At 37.7% G+C, this 15,562-nt stretch overlaps 1 protein-coding gene across 4 annotated transcripts in view; it reads left to right on the forward strand.

Moving 5' to 3' along the window:
• Positions 1–15,562, forward strand: part of PHTF2 (putative homeodomain transcription factor 2) — a 68,503-nt gene that overhangs the window by 1,194 nt on the left and 51,747 nt on the right. For 3 of the 4 annotated variants that reach the window (XM_065049177.1, XM_065049179.1, XM_005512077.3), the window contains exon 2: positions 13,083–13,159. In XM_065049177.1, the coding sequence (XP_064905249.1) occupies positions 13,115–13,159 (45 nt within the window). In that variant the 5' untranslated portion in view covers positions 13,083–13,114. Of the gene's footprint in view, positions 1–6,017; positions 7,187–13,082; positions 13,160–15,562 lie in introns of those variants that run through there. The other variant, XM_065049178.1, reaches the window with a different exon arrangement.

The following is a 15,562-nucleotide window of genomic DNA, read 5'->3' on the forward strand; positions in this document are numbered from 1 at the left end:
GCGACCAGTGGGGAAAAATGATCATGCAGTAGTAGAACTGTCCAGGTGTCATCTTCTTTACTTTTGTTTTCACACATACTCCCTGGGTACATGTGACTTGGGTGTATCAGATTCACTGGCAGTTTTAGTCCATGTTCTCATGCTCTGTGCTTGGTATTTTGTCTCTTACTGCTTTTACATGTTATTGGTCACTTGAAAGGTAATGCTGCTGAGTCTTGCATTTTGTTCCAAATTTGCCGATGTCTTAACCATCTGTCATATAATTAACTGGAAAAAGTAATTAATTGGAAAACCTGACTTGTTGAAAGTACTTTAATTAATGCTCTGAAATTCTTTGTGATGAAAGATTCCTACAGAAAATACAGCTGGTTTTACAATTTTGACACATGAGTTCTGTAATAGTAATGAGACTAAATATAGTGTGTCATCAGCAATTTGCCCACTTCTATCTTCCTGTTGATGCTGTTAAATAGACGGTGCTATCTGTTTTGTCAGGGAGAAGCGCATCACTTGAAATAGCCTCTTAATCCTAGGAAGTGAGTCCTAGGATCTTCAGCTGCGTGTAGGGTAGTCACTAAGCATCAGGATATATTTCTGCTATATACATTAGCACTTGGCATGAGACGTTTTTGTTTTCCTGGAGTTAGAGGCTAAAAGCATTCTGTGAATAAATCTCCGAGTTATAAACAGCTGTATGTATTTGGCTATTTCTGTAGCTCTGAAGGTTTTGATGATCACCTTTGATTTGCTTCTTTATTTGTGACTCCCTGGAAAGGATAATCCTTTTCTCAGAAGTCTTATTTTTGTTTCGGTAAGGCGTTTATGAGCTGATGTATGTACGCACACCATACTTCTGTCAGTTTTGACTTTTTTTCTTTTTTTGTTTCCTTTCCCGAAAGCTCTACTTTACAGTATGTACAAACAGTTTTCATTTCTGAAGGTGAAGGTTGAGAGCAATACTTGGAGCTGGTGTGCTTAAGATCCTGATCCCCATTTGAAGTGGAATGTTTGCACCGTTGAGTTTTCTGTTGCTATGTTTTGCTGCCAGTGTATGTTTTTATTCTGGATATAAATATTATAAAGGATAAAACATGAGCCTGAGTCATCTGAAAAAGAATTTGGAAACCTAGTTGATTTAGTTCAATGTTTGTAGTAGAATTTTTTTCCTCTTGTACGGTGTGGAATGTGACAAACAAATAAATGGTTGGTAATTGCTGGGAACTCCATGGAGCATTTCAAGTGTTCTGGTGGTACTGGATATCTCCCAAAGCAGAGTTAGCTCGGCTCAGCTCAGAAAGTTGCTCCCGGCTGTATCCATAGCTGCTGAATGTTGGTGTGAGTTTTTCGCAAACTCAGGATCCTGTAGGCTTTGAAACAGGGACACAGGGTACTGGTGTTGTGTTGGAAGGGAGGCATAGGTGCGTTAAAAAGCCTTTGGTCAGCTTTGCTTGAGGCGGTTAACCAGGCAGCCAAGGGTGGAGCGGCTCTTGGAGGTGAATAATGCTGTTCCTGTCGCAGCTGGCAGGGGTCACTGGAAAGCAGTGGACATTAGTTTTTTCCTCAGTTCTCCAAAGTTACATGTACTGGATTCCCAGGCTTTTTCTAAATATTATATTTTCTACTTGTTTATGGTAGAAATTTTGTTAAAGAAATAAAAACATAATTTATTTCACTTTTCTCAGGACCACTGTGAGTGAGAGTGGTAACAGTCAGAGGGTTTATTTTTGTCTGTAAGGAAGTTCTTTTCATGATAAACAGCATGCTCTATGGATTCATCACTGACCAGTTTGTGTGAATTTTTAGCTAGGCTTACGAAGGGCAGAAAGCTTGTACAATTACTTTCTTTGTCCGTCTTCTCCTGTTTGAGAACTTCTTTAGTCAGTCAGATGGCGAAACCAAATTTAATGGCAGCTGAAAGACATTAAATACCTACACAGTAACAGATTTTTATAAAACTTTTGACAGCTGGTGACTCAATATTTCCATCTGAAGAAAGGCAGTTATAATTGAGTCACTTCTTGCCTCAGATCAACTGCCGGCCAGTCTCTGTACTGAGTTCTGAGCCATTGTGGTGCCCACTGCTGCTGGCCCAGCCAAACAGTTGGGGCAGCTGGTCATATAGGTGTGGGGCAGGAAAAAATTGTTGAGTGAGATGGAGAAGGGCAATAGGGAGCCACAGGACACTGGTAAATGCAGGCAAACTTAATTGCTTCTTTCCACGGAACAAGGCAGGTCTGTTTTGATTGTGATTTTGTTGTTGGTTTTCTGCATGGGCTTTTTTTGTGTTGGTTTGTGGTTTTTTGTTGTTGTTTTTGTTTTGTTTTATGAAGGAAACAAAACAGAAATCTTTTAGGATACCTCTACCAGAGGTAGTGCTCATTCTGACCATTCAAGGACTTTAAGATATGTACTTTACATACTACTTTGAGATATGTAGTGACATGAAAAGCAAAAGACTTTGAAAGCTATAAATACCATGTGCTCTCCCTGGAGTTTATTGTGCTGTTATTCATAAAAGTCCTTGCTGGTCACAGAGGAAGCAGTTAACTACTTGAAGAAATTACATTCAAATTTTTAAGGAGAATACAAAGAGATTAATAAATTGCCTATAGGCAAAAATAAGAGTTAATAGTAGTTAGGGATATAATGTATTACTGTGTAATGTTTGGGCATGCTCTACATGTAATCATAGAATAATTTAGGTCAAAAGGGCTCACTGGAAGCCATCTTTCTGGTCCAACCCCATCTCAAAGCGGGATCAGCTTCAAAGTTAGAGCAAACACGTGCATATATAGAGACCCATTATGTCATCAAGAAATGTGGAAATACAGCTTATATTTGTGGGTTTTTTTTCTGTTGAGGGCAGGATATCAGAGAGTTCACAGAGCTATTATCTTGGTTCTTAATTTACATGTGTAAAGAGGATTTTTTTCCAAATTCACTTCTGCTGGGAATACTCTTTAAGCGAGACATGTAGTGTTCAGTATTTAATTCTTTGTTCATTTGAGGTGGTCTTGGTAGACGCACTCCAGAGAGACTAGATGGCTTCCTGGAATGACTCCAAGCATTGGATTGAACTCCTGTTTGCAAATACATTTGTGGTTCTTGTTCTTAAAAATTAAAATACAATTGCAAAGTGGGAGAAGAAATTAAAGCAGTGTAGCATCAAATGTGAAGTCATGCAAGCCGTGCATTTTGGAAGCTGGCCAGCGCCAGATGCTTTTGGGGGTTAGGTGGTTGGCAGATGCAAGCGTGGCAGCTAAACACTCTTCGTGTTCAGCTGTCTTAAGGGACAGTTTGTTCTTAGCTTGCTGTGTTGCTTGTACCCTTTGTTGGTATTAGCTGCTGGCCATTGGGGGTTCGGGTTAGGCAGAGTATTTGTGTGGCCAAATCAGCCCAGTGATGTCTGTGGATGTTTTCTTGCATCCTGGGTCACAAAGCTTGAGATTCCCTCAGCTGTGGGTTTTATTTTTTTTCCTTCTTATTGTGTGTTTAAATAGCTGCTTTCTTTTTGACTCTGAGTAAAATCTTGGCTTCAGTGACTTCCTGTGGTACTGAGTTTAACAGTCTATTGATGTGTTGTGATATAATATTTCACTGTTGAAAGCTTGGCTTTGCTATGCTTTAAGCTCAATTAATGAATGAAGTTCCCTTTATTGTTGGAAGCTGTTGTTTTCTTGACTATATTTTCTTTGTATTTCTTGAAGTCTCATTTAATTTATAATTCCTTATTTTTCCTGTTCGGACTTGCCTGTCCCAACAGGAGATTCTTTTGAGCAGTTGATAATTTATAGCTTTTCTCAAAACACCTCCCCCTCCCCCAGTATTTTAATATTCTTCTTCAAATAAAATACATGCATTTCAGGTTAGATCACACAACTGATTTACAGAGCTGTATTGTGGTGTTTTCCTTGTTATTCTTCTTCTCTTCAGGTGTCTCTGTGTTCTTCTGACTGTAGTATATTGAATAGAAGAGCTCCCTGAACCGCTAAATTCCCTTTCTGGATTTGAGATATCTGATTTTAAAGTCTTGTGTGGTGTACATAGTTCATGCCCATCCTCCCCGCCTTATAGATAATAATTTGCATTCTTGATACTGAATTCTGGTTATGTTGCTTGTTGTTAAAGTTGATCCAGTTCATTGCCAAAGTTGATCCATACTCTTAAGCTTTGCTAATGTTAGATTAATTGTCATGTGGAAGTGTTACTACTTCAGGTTTTCTTCTCTGATGTATAAAATATAAATATAGTGAGTACTGCTGAACCTATTTACAGAAGCTTGAAGTTTGGAATAATAGGGCAGGGCTCAGTTTACACCATGTAAGGACTTAATTTAGGCAATGCTTTGTAAAAACTTTAGGCTACAGGTCTAAACAGGGCAAGGAGGAGAGGGGAAATTGTCTTAATTAGTCCAGATTAACTCTGTTAATGGTACTTCAGGAAGTTTGCAGGTAGAGATCTGGAGTGTTCAAGTTGGCTTCAGACAGAGCTGCCTTACTACAGGCAGTGCTTCAGTGTTCACCTTATTCCATGGTCCATAGGTCTGTAGAGCTAATTCAGATGAAAACTGCTCATTTAATTAGTAATGGTAGTCAGTTCCGTGGAGATGTCTCCTGTGCGATGGGCTCTGATGCTGGTAAAAGGGATAGAAGCTGGTGACTGAGAAAGAGTGTGGTCTGTGGTAATACTGGTTTAGAGTGGTTGGAACAGTTGCGAAGCCTTACCAGGCCACCCTGACCTTCTCCATCACTCTGTGTGGGCCTTACACATCTTTAGTGAGTGATTTCTCCTGCTGAAAGTTCCCTCTTAAGAGAGAACCAGCAGGAATGTGAAGCATCTCTATTTGTAAGCTAGCATTAGCTGTCCGCACCCAATGAAGCAGTGGTGTGATGAGTGTTGGTGCTCATCTTTCTCATAAAAGACTAATGATTAGCATACTTAGAAAATTGGAAGCTGTGATTTCTGGCTGCTGTGATCCTGAATGGCTTTAATGTGAAACCTCTGGAAGAAGTTTGCTGCCAGGGCATGTGTATATTGAATGAGATCCCAGATGTCTGCATCTGTCACTGCAGGGTGGTCAGGTATGTGGCAGCTAGAGGAACATAAAAAAAACAGACTAGCAAGATTCAGTCTGAGTTTAGTTTTGGGATCAGGATGCTTCTATGTGAAGCAGAATGGGGTTTTGTGTACGCTTCTCCTTGGACTGATGCTAAATGGTAAAGCTATCAGGCCTGCAGTGTATGATCCACCTGAGCAGGCAATAAATAGGCTGTTTTATTCAGAGTGGATGTCGCTATTAATCTTTATTATCCAGTTAGCCTATTGTAATGCAGAATGGTGAACTCAAAATTTTGTTCAGTTTTCTGGCTGGTATTTGATCCATAGCAGTGTTTGCTTTTCACAAACAGCAGTCTATTTAGAAGTCTTTGACATCTTTCCAAAGGCTCTTAGAAAGTCCACATGTGTTTTATCACTTGCTCTTGTTTATCAGTTAGTTTGACATGTTCAGAAATGCTGATAGACTAAGACATGATCTTCCTTTGCAGAACCTGCTGATTAGACCCTATCAGATAGTCTTTCAGGTATAATGTTGTTCTATTTTTAATGATAGTTTTGAAGATCTTGCCAGATACACATGTAAGGCTTGTTACTCTGCAATTCCTTTTCTGGATCACTCCAGAGACTTTTTAAAAAATACAGGCTCAGCATTCTCTACTATGTTCCTATAGAACAGTGTCTGTTACAAGAGACTGCAGCTTTTTCTGACAGCTCAGCCACTTCGTGCCTCAGCTGCTTCAAGAACTTGCTGGATAACTATTTGTAGAACATGATGCAAACTTGGTTATTTAGGAGTGGTTTTCAGCTTCCTGACTGTACTCATCGAGAAGCCACAACTCTGCTGTGCATTGCCTGGTGACAGATAAACACGTCTTCCTAAATACCAAGTCAGTATTTTCACTGAGCAAGATTTATTGTTGCAGGAAATTGATGTTGTGTTTAGAATCACAAGGAGGAGAAAAGGAACATAGCATTTTACTTCAAGGTGGCCACTGTATATTTTTTTGACTGTTTGTTGAGAAGAGTGTATATATAAATGAAAAAAATTATATTTATAGAAGTTCTATTCCTTAAAGAAGATGTTACGGTTCTAAGAGCAGATGTATACGTGCAGTATTTTTGGGATTTCTCATTATATGTTTGTAAGTATGTATAATGGGATATGTATTTATGTGTGTAGTATTCACTATAAAGACCAGCAATTAAAAAGAGTGGAACTTGAGGTTGACCGTATACTGTGTTTTACTTGTCTTTTTTAAGATGCAGCATTTTCAGAAATGTCTTGGCTTGTAGATCTAGTGTGCTAGCAGCAATTACTGCATTTGGATTGATGGGAATCAATGTCTCTTAGATAAGATGCAAAATTAACTTGATTATAGTTCACTTTAAGGCCTTGAAATTTTTTCACTTTCTTAAACAGTATAATGTATTTAAATATTTGGAGCCTTTTGCTAGTTAGTAACCACTGCAGCAGACTCAGGAGTAAATTGTGACAGGTGTAGAATCCTGGAATTCTCAGTACAGAGTTCTTCCCCACCTGTTTTTACAAGTAAGGTAACTAGGAAACTGTGTGATATCACTTCAGATGGAGCCATGAACAGAAAACAGTTATGGAACAAAATTAGGAAATTTGCACAGACCTTAAAGCTGAGGGCATAGAATCCAGAAATGGCTACAGCAGTTGCAACAACTGCACGCAATGTTCTTTTCCCAGAGCTTGAAATAAATCTCAGAAATCCTGATACTCAACATTTTGTTACTATTTCAGACAGTTGTGTAATTGACTGGCAAAACAAGTATTCCTTGGGGACAGTCATTTTTTCTGTGATACTTCCTTGCTAGTTTGTCCTTCAGATATTTGTGTTTTTACTGTGGAAGTGAAGATGGTTAAGTGGAGTCTGCTTCCTATCAGAACTTGAAAACTGATTCTTGCTGCATGCTCAATGCTGCAGCTGCAACTGTGGGAGCTTCCTGCTTGGAATGATAAGGGATAAATGGCATGAGCTTATAAGGAAGATTGTGTATGCAGTGGCAGAAATGGGATCAGATACGGTGGTTTGTGTGCAAAATACAGAGGCCTGAGAAAGTATCTGTTTTTCAGTAATTGACATCTTAACTGGAGGCACAGGTAGGTATGGACATGCCGCCAGACGTCTGTGTGTGTCATGATACATCCCGTTTGGTATGTCTGTGTATATAAGAACAGGGCTTGATACACAGCAGCCAGCATAAGGTCTGATTCATACTTTATTGTTGGTATTGTTGGCCTGATAATCGCCTTAAACAAACATCAAAACTCCTCGAACAGGTACCTAGGGATGTTCAGTGTTTTTTTCCACCAGTTGTTTGGGGGTGGTTGTTTTCTAGTGTTGTTGTGGGGTTTTTTTGTGTGTTTTTTTTTTTTTTTGAGATGTCGTGAAAATTCATTCTCTTTCATGAGCAGTGTCTTAGGAATGGTGATATCCAAATTTAGCAGAGTTGTCGGTGTTCTTTGGGGAAAGCAAGTGTGATAATTCCTTTTTATTTACAGAATATCATGCTGTTTTTTGGGAAAGCAAGAATGTTAATTCCTCTTTATTTACAAACTATCATGGCCTTGGATTGCAAAGCAACAATCTGGGAGGGCCTTGGCTGGCTGGGCAGCAAGAGTACTTTTCATGCTGGCCCAGGTTATCAGTGTCTGATATTTTAATTTTATTTTCTTTTTTGGCTTTTCTTTGGCCGCTTCAGATATTTTTAAGGCTAGCTGAAACAAACGTGATAAAACTTACACTGAAAGGTGTGAACCTGGGAGTGACAAGTTTCTCATTTGCTTGTATACAATTTGCAATTCTGAAATGCTGCTTTGAGAACAGCAATGCATAGATAAAGTACTTAAACAGAACACTGAGTGCATTATGTAGTGTTTGATGTTCCTTTTTAAAATGAAGTGTAAGTGGTTTATTTGTAATGCACGTAGAAAGAGTGTGTCTTTTGATACACTGGTTCAAGGGTTTGATCCTGTTCTTGGTGGCAGTGGCAGAGCTCCCGTGGATTTGAGCACAGGAAGGATGACTCTAAGTTTAGTGGTGTATCTGCATTGTGTTCAGACGTATGTTGGTTTGTTTCGTCATGGCAGAAACAGCTTTTCAGTCAACAGCAGATGCCTAATATGACTAAGATGTTTATTGAGCTCATTTAAAGTTAGCTTAAAATATCAAATAATGTCAACAGTTTAATGATAATGTTAATTTCTGTTTTGATGTTCAACCTGGAAAGTGAGGGGTATTTTTTCCTCATTAAAGTTATTTTCTAGCTATATATGAGCAAGTATAATGTTTTACTTTGAAGTGAGTTTGTGTGTGACAAATGTTGCTACAAAATTAGGAGTTCAGGCCATAGGTTTTCCTATTTTGATTCATAGTCTCTTCTTACTCTTCCTTCCAGGAAATATTAGTGAAGTTATGCCTGTGGTTGTGAAACTATAATATGGAGGATCTAACATAATGGTAAAACAGTTCCATTGTAGAAAGCAGTTCAAACCAAGTTCTGATAGTCCCATGGCTTTATGCAGTAACATTTTTAAAACTTCCTTTAATTTGCTGCTAAGGGAAATTAAGCTTCTGGAGGTAATAAGAATCGATGGTGTTTTGAAAAACATTTGAGCCAAATGCCATAGCTCTGCAATTTTACTTCTAATGATGTCTAGTGAACATACCAAGTTCATCATTCCGTGATCATAATGAGCTGAGAAGGACATTCAAGCCTTGACTCAGCAGCTGGATGCTATCCTGACCATTCAGGTTAGGATTGTTACAAAGGAAAGGAGGTTCCTTGAAATACTTAGTGATTCACAGTGTTTAGGGGCAAGGAAAGCAACTTCTGGCCCATGCTTCCTTGCTTGTGTTGTGTTTTTAATGGTGTCCTTTTGCTAGTTGACACTGCTTAGACCTGTATACTCTTCTTAAAAATGTCTTTTTTTTTTTTTTCCTTTTGTCACTATGAGGAGCTCAATTTTATTTTGAACTTCTGTCAGAGTTCAGAATAGATTTTATTTTCTGTAGTCTGTCATTTAGAAATGTATGCATTTGTGTCTGACTTGGGTCACCAAATCACTGTGGATATGAATAAAATTTTAAAATATAGTTACTTTGAATTTATTAAAATCCGTGTTGTAGTGTCTAATCTTGTCTTATACAATAAGTGCTGCATTGCTTGAGTGAGCATTTAACTACCTGAAGACATCTAAGTATAGATTTCTGTGGCTTTTGTGGAACTGCTCATTTGATTTTGAGGTGTAGTGTGTACTTACTTAAAATGGAATGTGATTATGCTCTGAAATAGAAAAGAAATAGCTAAGAAACCCTGCTTCTAGATAGGGATCATTAAAACCAGGTAGTCATCTATTTTTAGTTTTAAAGAAGTACTGCAGTTTTGATTAAAAACAAATGTTGCTTGTTAGTATTAACTGTGAGTTTGATGGAAATGTGATGAACAGCTATGTTGATCACAACAACCCTGTGACATTCAAGCTTTTGTATTTGGATGTTCTGTCTAATCTCTGAAGTTGGGAGTATTTCTTTTATTGCTCTTAAGTCTCCAACTAGTTAAGATTAAGTTAATCTTGGTGTAGTTACTCTGCACAGGACCTCATACAACTGAGTGCAAAAGTCGGTCCCTGTCCCAGATGTTGGTATTTGAGAGAGAACATGAAACAAATGGCTGGATCTGGAGAGGATGGGAGGAGAAAAAGGCAGAGCAAGAGGCCATGCTCTGTGGTGCTTGTGGGTGTGCATCAGCACTTTCGATTTGTTCACTTCACCCATTTGGTGCTGATGTGCCTTAGAGCCCAGCTTGTACAGACTGACTTCAGGATCAACATCAGTACAAATCGTCAGCTGAATAACATATTAACTTACAATGAATATGCAGAGTTCTGAAATTGCTGTGATGCTTAGACTCCTCTCTAGGTGTTCAGTGAGCTGTGGGCAGATGCAGAGTCAGATCCAGGGCTGCAGCTTTAGTGCCTTGAATTGCTACCATCCATTTCTCATCAGATAAGTTACCTTCAGGCCAAGACTATTGAGCTCATTATACTGTCTCAAAAAAAAAAATAAATTGACCAAAAAACAAACCACAGACAGATCCCAGACCCTGTAAGCAGGAACACTGTCTGGAAATAACTAAATCAACCTTTTTACCTTTCAGTTTTGTACTGTCTCAGAAATTGTTTTATATCTTTTGAAGAAAGCATATGATATTTCCTTGTAGAGGTGTTTTTATTTAGCACACCAAACTCTGTTAAAGTCTTTTGAGACATGCATCCCACTATTCTGTCATATTTACTTTTGTAAGCATCATCTTTGCATTTGTGTATGCAAATACGTATGCAAATTTGCTTTAAACACCACCAAAATAGACTCTGTGAAGGATTTAATGTAGAGGGTTTCTTAAAAATATGAAAACCATGAGTAATTTAAATATCAGGTATGTTGATAGAAATAAAATAAATTAATAATAAAAGTACTTCATTATAACTGGTTTATAGTTTTGTGACGTAATTGTTTCTTGAGGCAAAGGGTTTTTGAGTAAATTGGAGAACTACTGCAAAAAAGGTGCAGCCTTTAAAATGACTTGTCCAATTTTAGCCATATTTGACACAGCTGAAAGTCTTGGATTCACAACTTAGTGTTCATTTCCTGAAAAATCATTGTCCTCAGAGAGAGAGAGAGAGAGAGAGAGAGAGAGAGAGAGAGAGAGAGTTAATGTACCTGTTGAGGGAAAGGTTTCTGTGCAGGCTGAATGTTTCTTTCTGTACTGCTGATAGTGAGTTTTTCCAACCCTTTTCTCATCCTGTAATTATGGTGGCAGGAAGCAGAGTATGTTGTATATAAGAGGGGATGTTGGTTTAAGAGAAATGCAAAGGAAATAAAGATCCTCCAAGATGAGGTTGGCGTCTCCGTTAGCAGTGGGGCTGCTCTCGCTGTGACTGTGCTATGTAGGTCACGTTATATGTGGAGACTATGTATGGCCAAGGGTTTTATGTGGCTTTGAGTCTGTAGTCCAGTGTAGCAAATTATTTTAAATTTAAGTTCACTTAAACAAGTTTTCAAATAAGAGAACATCCTATTTTAAGCTTTGTATGGGTGAGAAAGAAGGGTAGCCGGTCTATGGAATATGCCAAGTTACATCAAAGTCTCCGTTGGGCTCCATGCTTTATGCGATAGAAATATTTTTTTATTTACTGTGACAATGAATTCTTAATATCTGGTACTTGCTCTTAGAAAAACTGCTACTATTATCAGAAACCAATGGATCAGAAACAATTACACATGTTGACACAGTCATGGCTGCCAGCTTTAACTGACTTGATGTGACTTACACAATATTATCAACAGTGGAAAAATTGCACTGTTTATTTACTCAGTTGTACCAAAAGTCAGTGTCCTGATGTTTCAGAAATATGTTAATGACTGTTGAAGCTCTCTTGGAGACATTTCTTTCTATTGTGTTGTAATTTTGTCTGAACATGTGTAGAGGATATTTGAGTTAGAAATCTTAAATATAGCTCCTTTTGGGTATTTGATGTCTCTTTTTTGAAAAAGCTTTGTGAGACATGAAAATGTATGGCATTATGTTTCTTAGAAATTCTTGAGATCAAGTGTAAAATGTTTGTACTGTTGAAGGTTTGTACTATAGTGTATATGATACATATCTAAACTTGCTAAATATGGTGTCTTTAAAGGAATGAACTGTGTAAAATACAAGTACATCCATACATGAGTCATGGAAGGCAATAAATAGGTGTCAGTGCAGAACCGAGTCTTTTGAAGGGTCATCTTTTCATTCTGAGGAATGCCTTGGAAGATGGTAGTGTTGATAGGGCAGTTTTAGAGGGACTATTTGTGATTTTTGTACAAATAGTTGTTATGATCAGGTCATCCAGTATCTGCTTATTTTTAAAAAACGTGAAATTTTTTGTGATCAACAATGTATAATAAAGTGTCACAAGTTGTTCTAGTGTTTACGCATTTTATAAAGACACTTCTAATTTAATGTATTGCACAATTTCAGTTTCCATCCCATTTTTTTGGAAAGTGTATTGTTCTTTGCCTTTCTTATCTGTGCAAACGCTGTAAACAAATGTCTCTCCCTTTGTTTTAAAAGACAAGGATCACCTTTAATCTTTCACCATAAAAATTGCCTACAGATGAATAATTTTTGTTTTCTTCCAGTGAAGAAATATAAGATGCAATATTGTTGGTATTGACGGTGTTATGATAAGTGTGATATTTTTATCAGAAATCATAAAACCATAGAATAGTTTAGGCTGGAAGGGGGCCTTCAAAGCTTGCCTAGTCCAGCCCCCTGCAATGAACAGGGACATCTTCAACTAGATCAGGTTGCTCAGAACCCTGTTCAGCCTGGTCTTGAATGTTTCCAGGGATGGGACATCCACCACCTCTCTGGGCAACCTGGGCCAGTGTTTCACCACCCTCATCAGAACAAATTTCTTCCTTATATCTAGTCTCAATCTTCCCTCTTTTAGTTTAAAATCATTGCCTCTTGTCCTATTGCTATGGGCCCCACTACAGGACTGATCTAGCACTGTTTTTTGTCTCCTCCAAAAATAAGTAATTGTCTATATGAAATTTTATTGCATTTTATAACACAATTATTCCTGGATTTCAGAATACTGTGCTGTGGTAATAACTATAGGTTGCTTAATTTATTAAAAAAAAAATGCTGCATGTAATTTAACTCTCGTGAGGTTCTTGTGAGGCTATTACAGATCGTCTCTGTGCCATCTGTGTTTTACTGAGAAGGGTGGCCAAAGCTGATGCTTCTGATGTCCTGTAGCAGCAGTATCATTGTTTTTCTGTTTACTTAGAGGAGAAAACCCTATTACTAAAATAGTAATTAGGCATGGTGTGAAGTAAGGATAGCTGTTCAGTGCTTTGCAGGTAATGGGAGTGTTTCTGCATTCCCTATGTTGGCCTTCATAGAGAAGGTGGAAGTAAAGTTCTGTCTTTTTCTGTTAACAGCCTAAAATGACTGTGTGAATTCAGTGGAATAAATGGCGTCCAAAGTAACTGATGCTATAGTTTGGTACCAGAAGAAGGTAAGCTTTCTATTTGTTTTTATGGTGGCTTAAAAAAAAACCAAAACAGTTGGTCTGTTGTGTTTTATGTGTAAAGTATAATAAACATAAAATACTATTGCATTATTGATTAGCGTTGTTTGGGAGTGAGTAGCTGGAAACTTTTCTTCCAAAAGTAAATGAATATTTAGTTAATGAAACAGAATAGCTCTGTGGTCTGTGTTGAAAACTCCTCACTCCCTTGGCTACTTGTGCTATGGAAAAAAGCAGAAAAGAAATTTTTCACTCTTTAGAATGTTAATTAACATACAGGTGAATGTTTGTATAGCATATAAATGAATCCTTGTATTTAAGTAGAAAGCAAGAATTGAAATGTATTTTCTGTCAGTAACAAGGAACTGTGTAATCCACATCCAAAAGAGATAGGCTAAGGCTTTTTGGAAGTTAATTAGGGAAAAAAATCAGGGGGGAAGAAAAATATGACATTTGGAGATACATAGTTACAGTACCACCAGATACTGTATCTTTTGATTCACGTTTGCACATAGAAATGTTGATGTCTCTTTCTAATTTAGTATTTTGACAATTTCAAAGCATCATATCCTCTTGATGTTGCTACATTTTGAGGTATATTTCCTTACTAAGACATAAATAAGGTGTGATGATTTTATTTTCTTGGCCCTCCATGGTTTAGTAAGTTTCTATGAGTTATCATTTTCCTTGGGGCTATGGCCATGTTTCCAAGTGAATGCATCTTGTCCTTAGGAGGATAATGGCAATACTCTTCAAAACAGAACTTCTGGTTAACTTCTAGCTAAGCAACAGTTAATTTCTAGAATTAGACAATATGGGTATGCCTTGAGAGTTTTACAACTGTGAATTAAAGGTATAGTTGGAAAAGCACAAAGATTAATTTTGCTGACTTAATTTATACAAAACATTCAATTACATATTTAAGAAATTGAAAACAATTTAGATTTTAATTAGGTTTTTGTTTGGTTTTGTACTGTGTACTCTCTCCCTTCTCTTATTCAAGCTTTACAAAAAGTATTTTTGTAAAAGTATCAGTGGAATTACAGTGTGGTTTTGAACTATTTCTTGATTGCAGGTTCAGTCACCTTTTTTTAAAGATTTGAAGGATTACTTGTAGAAGATTTAGTGTAAACAAAATCCAGTGCAGGATCTTATGGAAGGGGAAAGTGATGCTGACTTTACCTACTTAGTGCAGATAATACTTAAAAGCACAAAGTTGTGTCCATATTTGGTCTGGCCAGGACCTCCTTTGTGCAATGCAAGAGATGCTGGCTGTCAGACTCTTATCACATCTTTGCGGTTGTTTTATTGATGATGATGAACTAGTCTTTGGACAGATCTTTTATGGTATTCAGCTTTATGTATAAACGGTCCTTTGATGCAAGAAAGAGTCTGAAGTCTCTGTAAATCTTAGGTGAAGTTGATGCTTGTTATCTCTCTATATTTTTTTTTAACTACATGTCTGTTTTCCTGTTGGTGATACAGGAAAAGGAATGCCCTATGTGATATTCACCAGCTTTTCATCCTGATGTTAGGAAGGCAGGATCTGCTGCTGAGTCACTGTGCTCTGACCTTCCGGAGGGCAGGCCTTCTGTTTTTCATATGAACAACCCATTCCTCAATTTTACTTTTCCCAGGACACTTCTCCTAACAGAATTGCTTATTATCAGTACAGGTCATTCTTTTAACCCTTGTTCTGTCATTTTTTTCCAGTTATTCCACACATGTTTCCATTTATTTCATTCATACCAATAATATTTCTGCTACAAGTCTCTGCAGGCGTTTACAGAGGTCTGCTCAGCTAGAAATTGCATGCTGCCTTTATGGTGAGGAGTTCTGGGGAGGTGACTCTTGTTACTTCATGAAAGACTGGGCTGTCTTCAGGAGGGATAAGATCTTGTGTAAACCAGATGTTGATGTTTTCCATGGCGTGAACAAAATCTAATTGCAGTCCATATGTGGACTGGGCCCTGCCAAATCAGCAGGCTTTTCTTCTTTTGGTATGAGGAAGTGGAGTCTGTTTTGGGGGCAAATGGATGCACTGCAGAAATGTTGCATCTCATGAAAATCTTCGTGCTAATTTCATTATTTCTTAAGCCCCATTTATTGAAGGTTCTCTTGGATCAGACTGGTATCCCCGAGGGTTTTTTTTCACCCATGTCCTTGATTTTATCTATTTATTTATTTAAATCTCTCCCATGGCACAATATTTTTTCCTCATGGATTTGTTGTTTGCACCAAAGATTTCAAATTGGGGAACAGGAAGAGCTATGCTAGCTGTTACTGGGTACCAGACATTTTTTTGTCCTTTCTGATACATTTCTGTTATGTGATTGCTTATGATGGCAAAATACTGAACTCTGAACTCTGTGAACTTTCAGTTCAGGTTGC

This window comes from Columba livia, chromosome 1, assembly GCF_036013475.1.
Source record: "Columba livia isolate bColLiv1 breed racing homer chromosome 1, bColLiv1.pat.W.v2, whole genome shotgun sequence".
NCBI classification, from domain to species: domain Eukaryota; kingdom Metazoa; phylum Chordata; class Aves; order Columbiformes; family Columbidae; genus Columba; species Columba livia.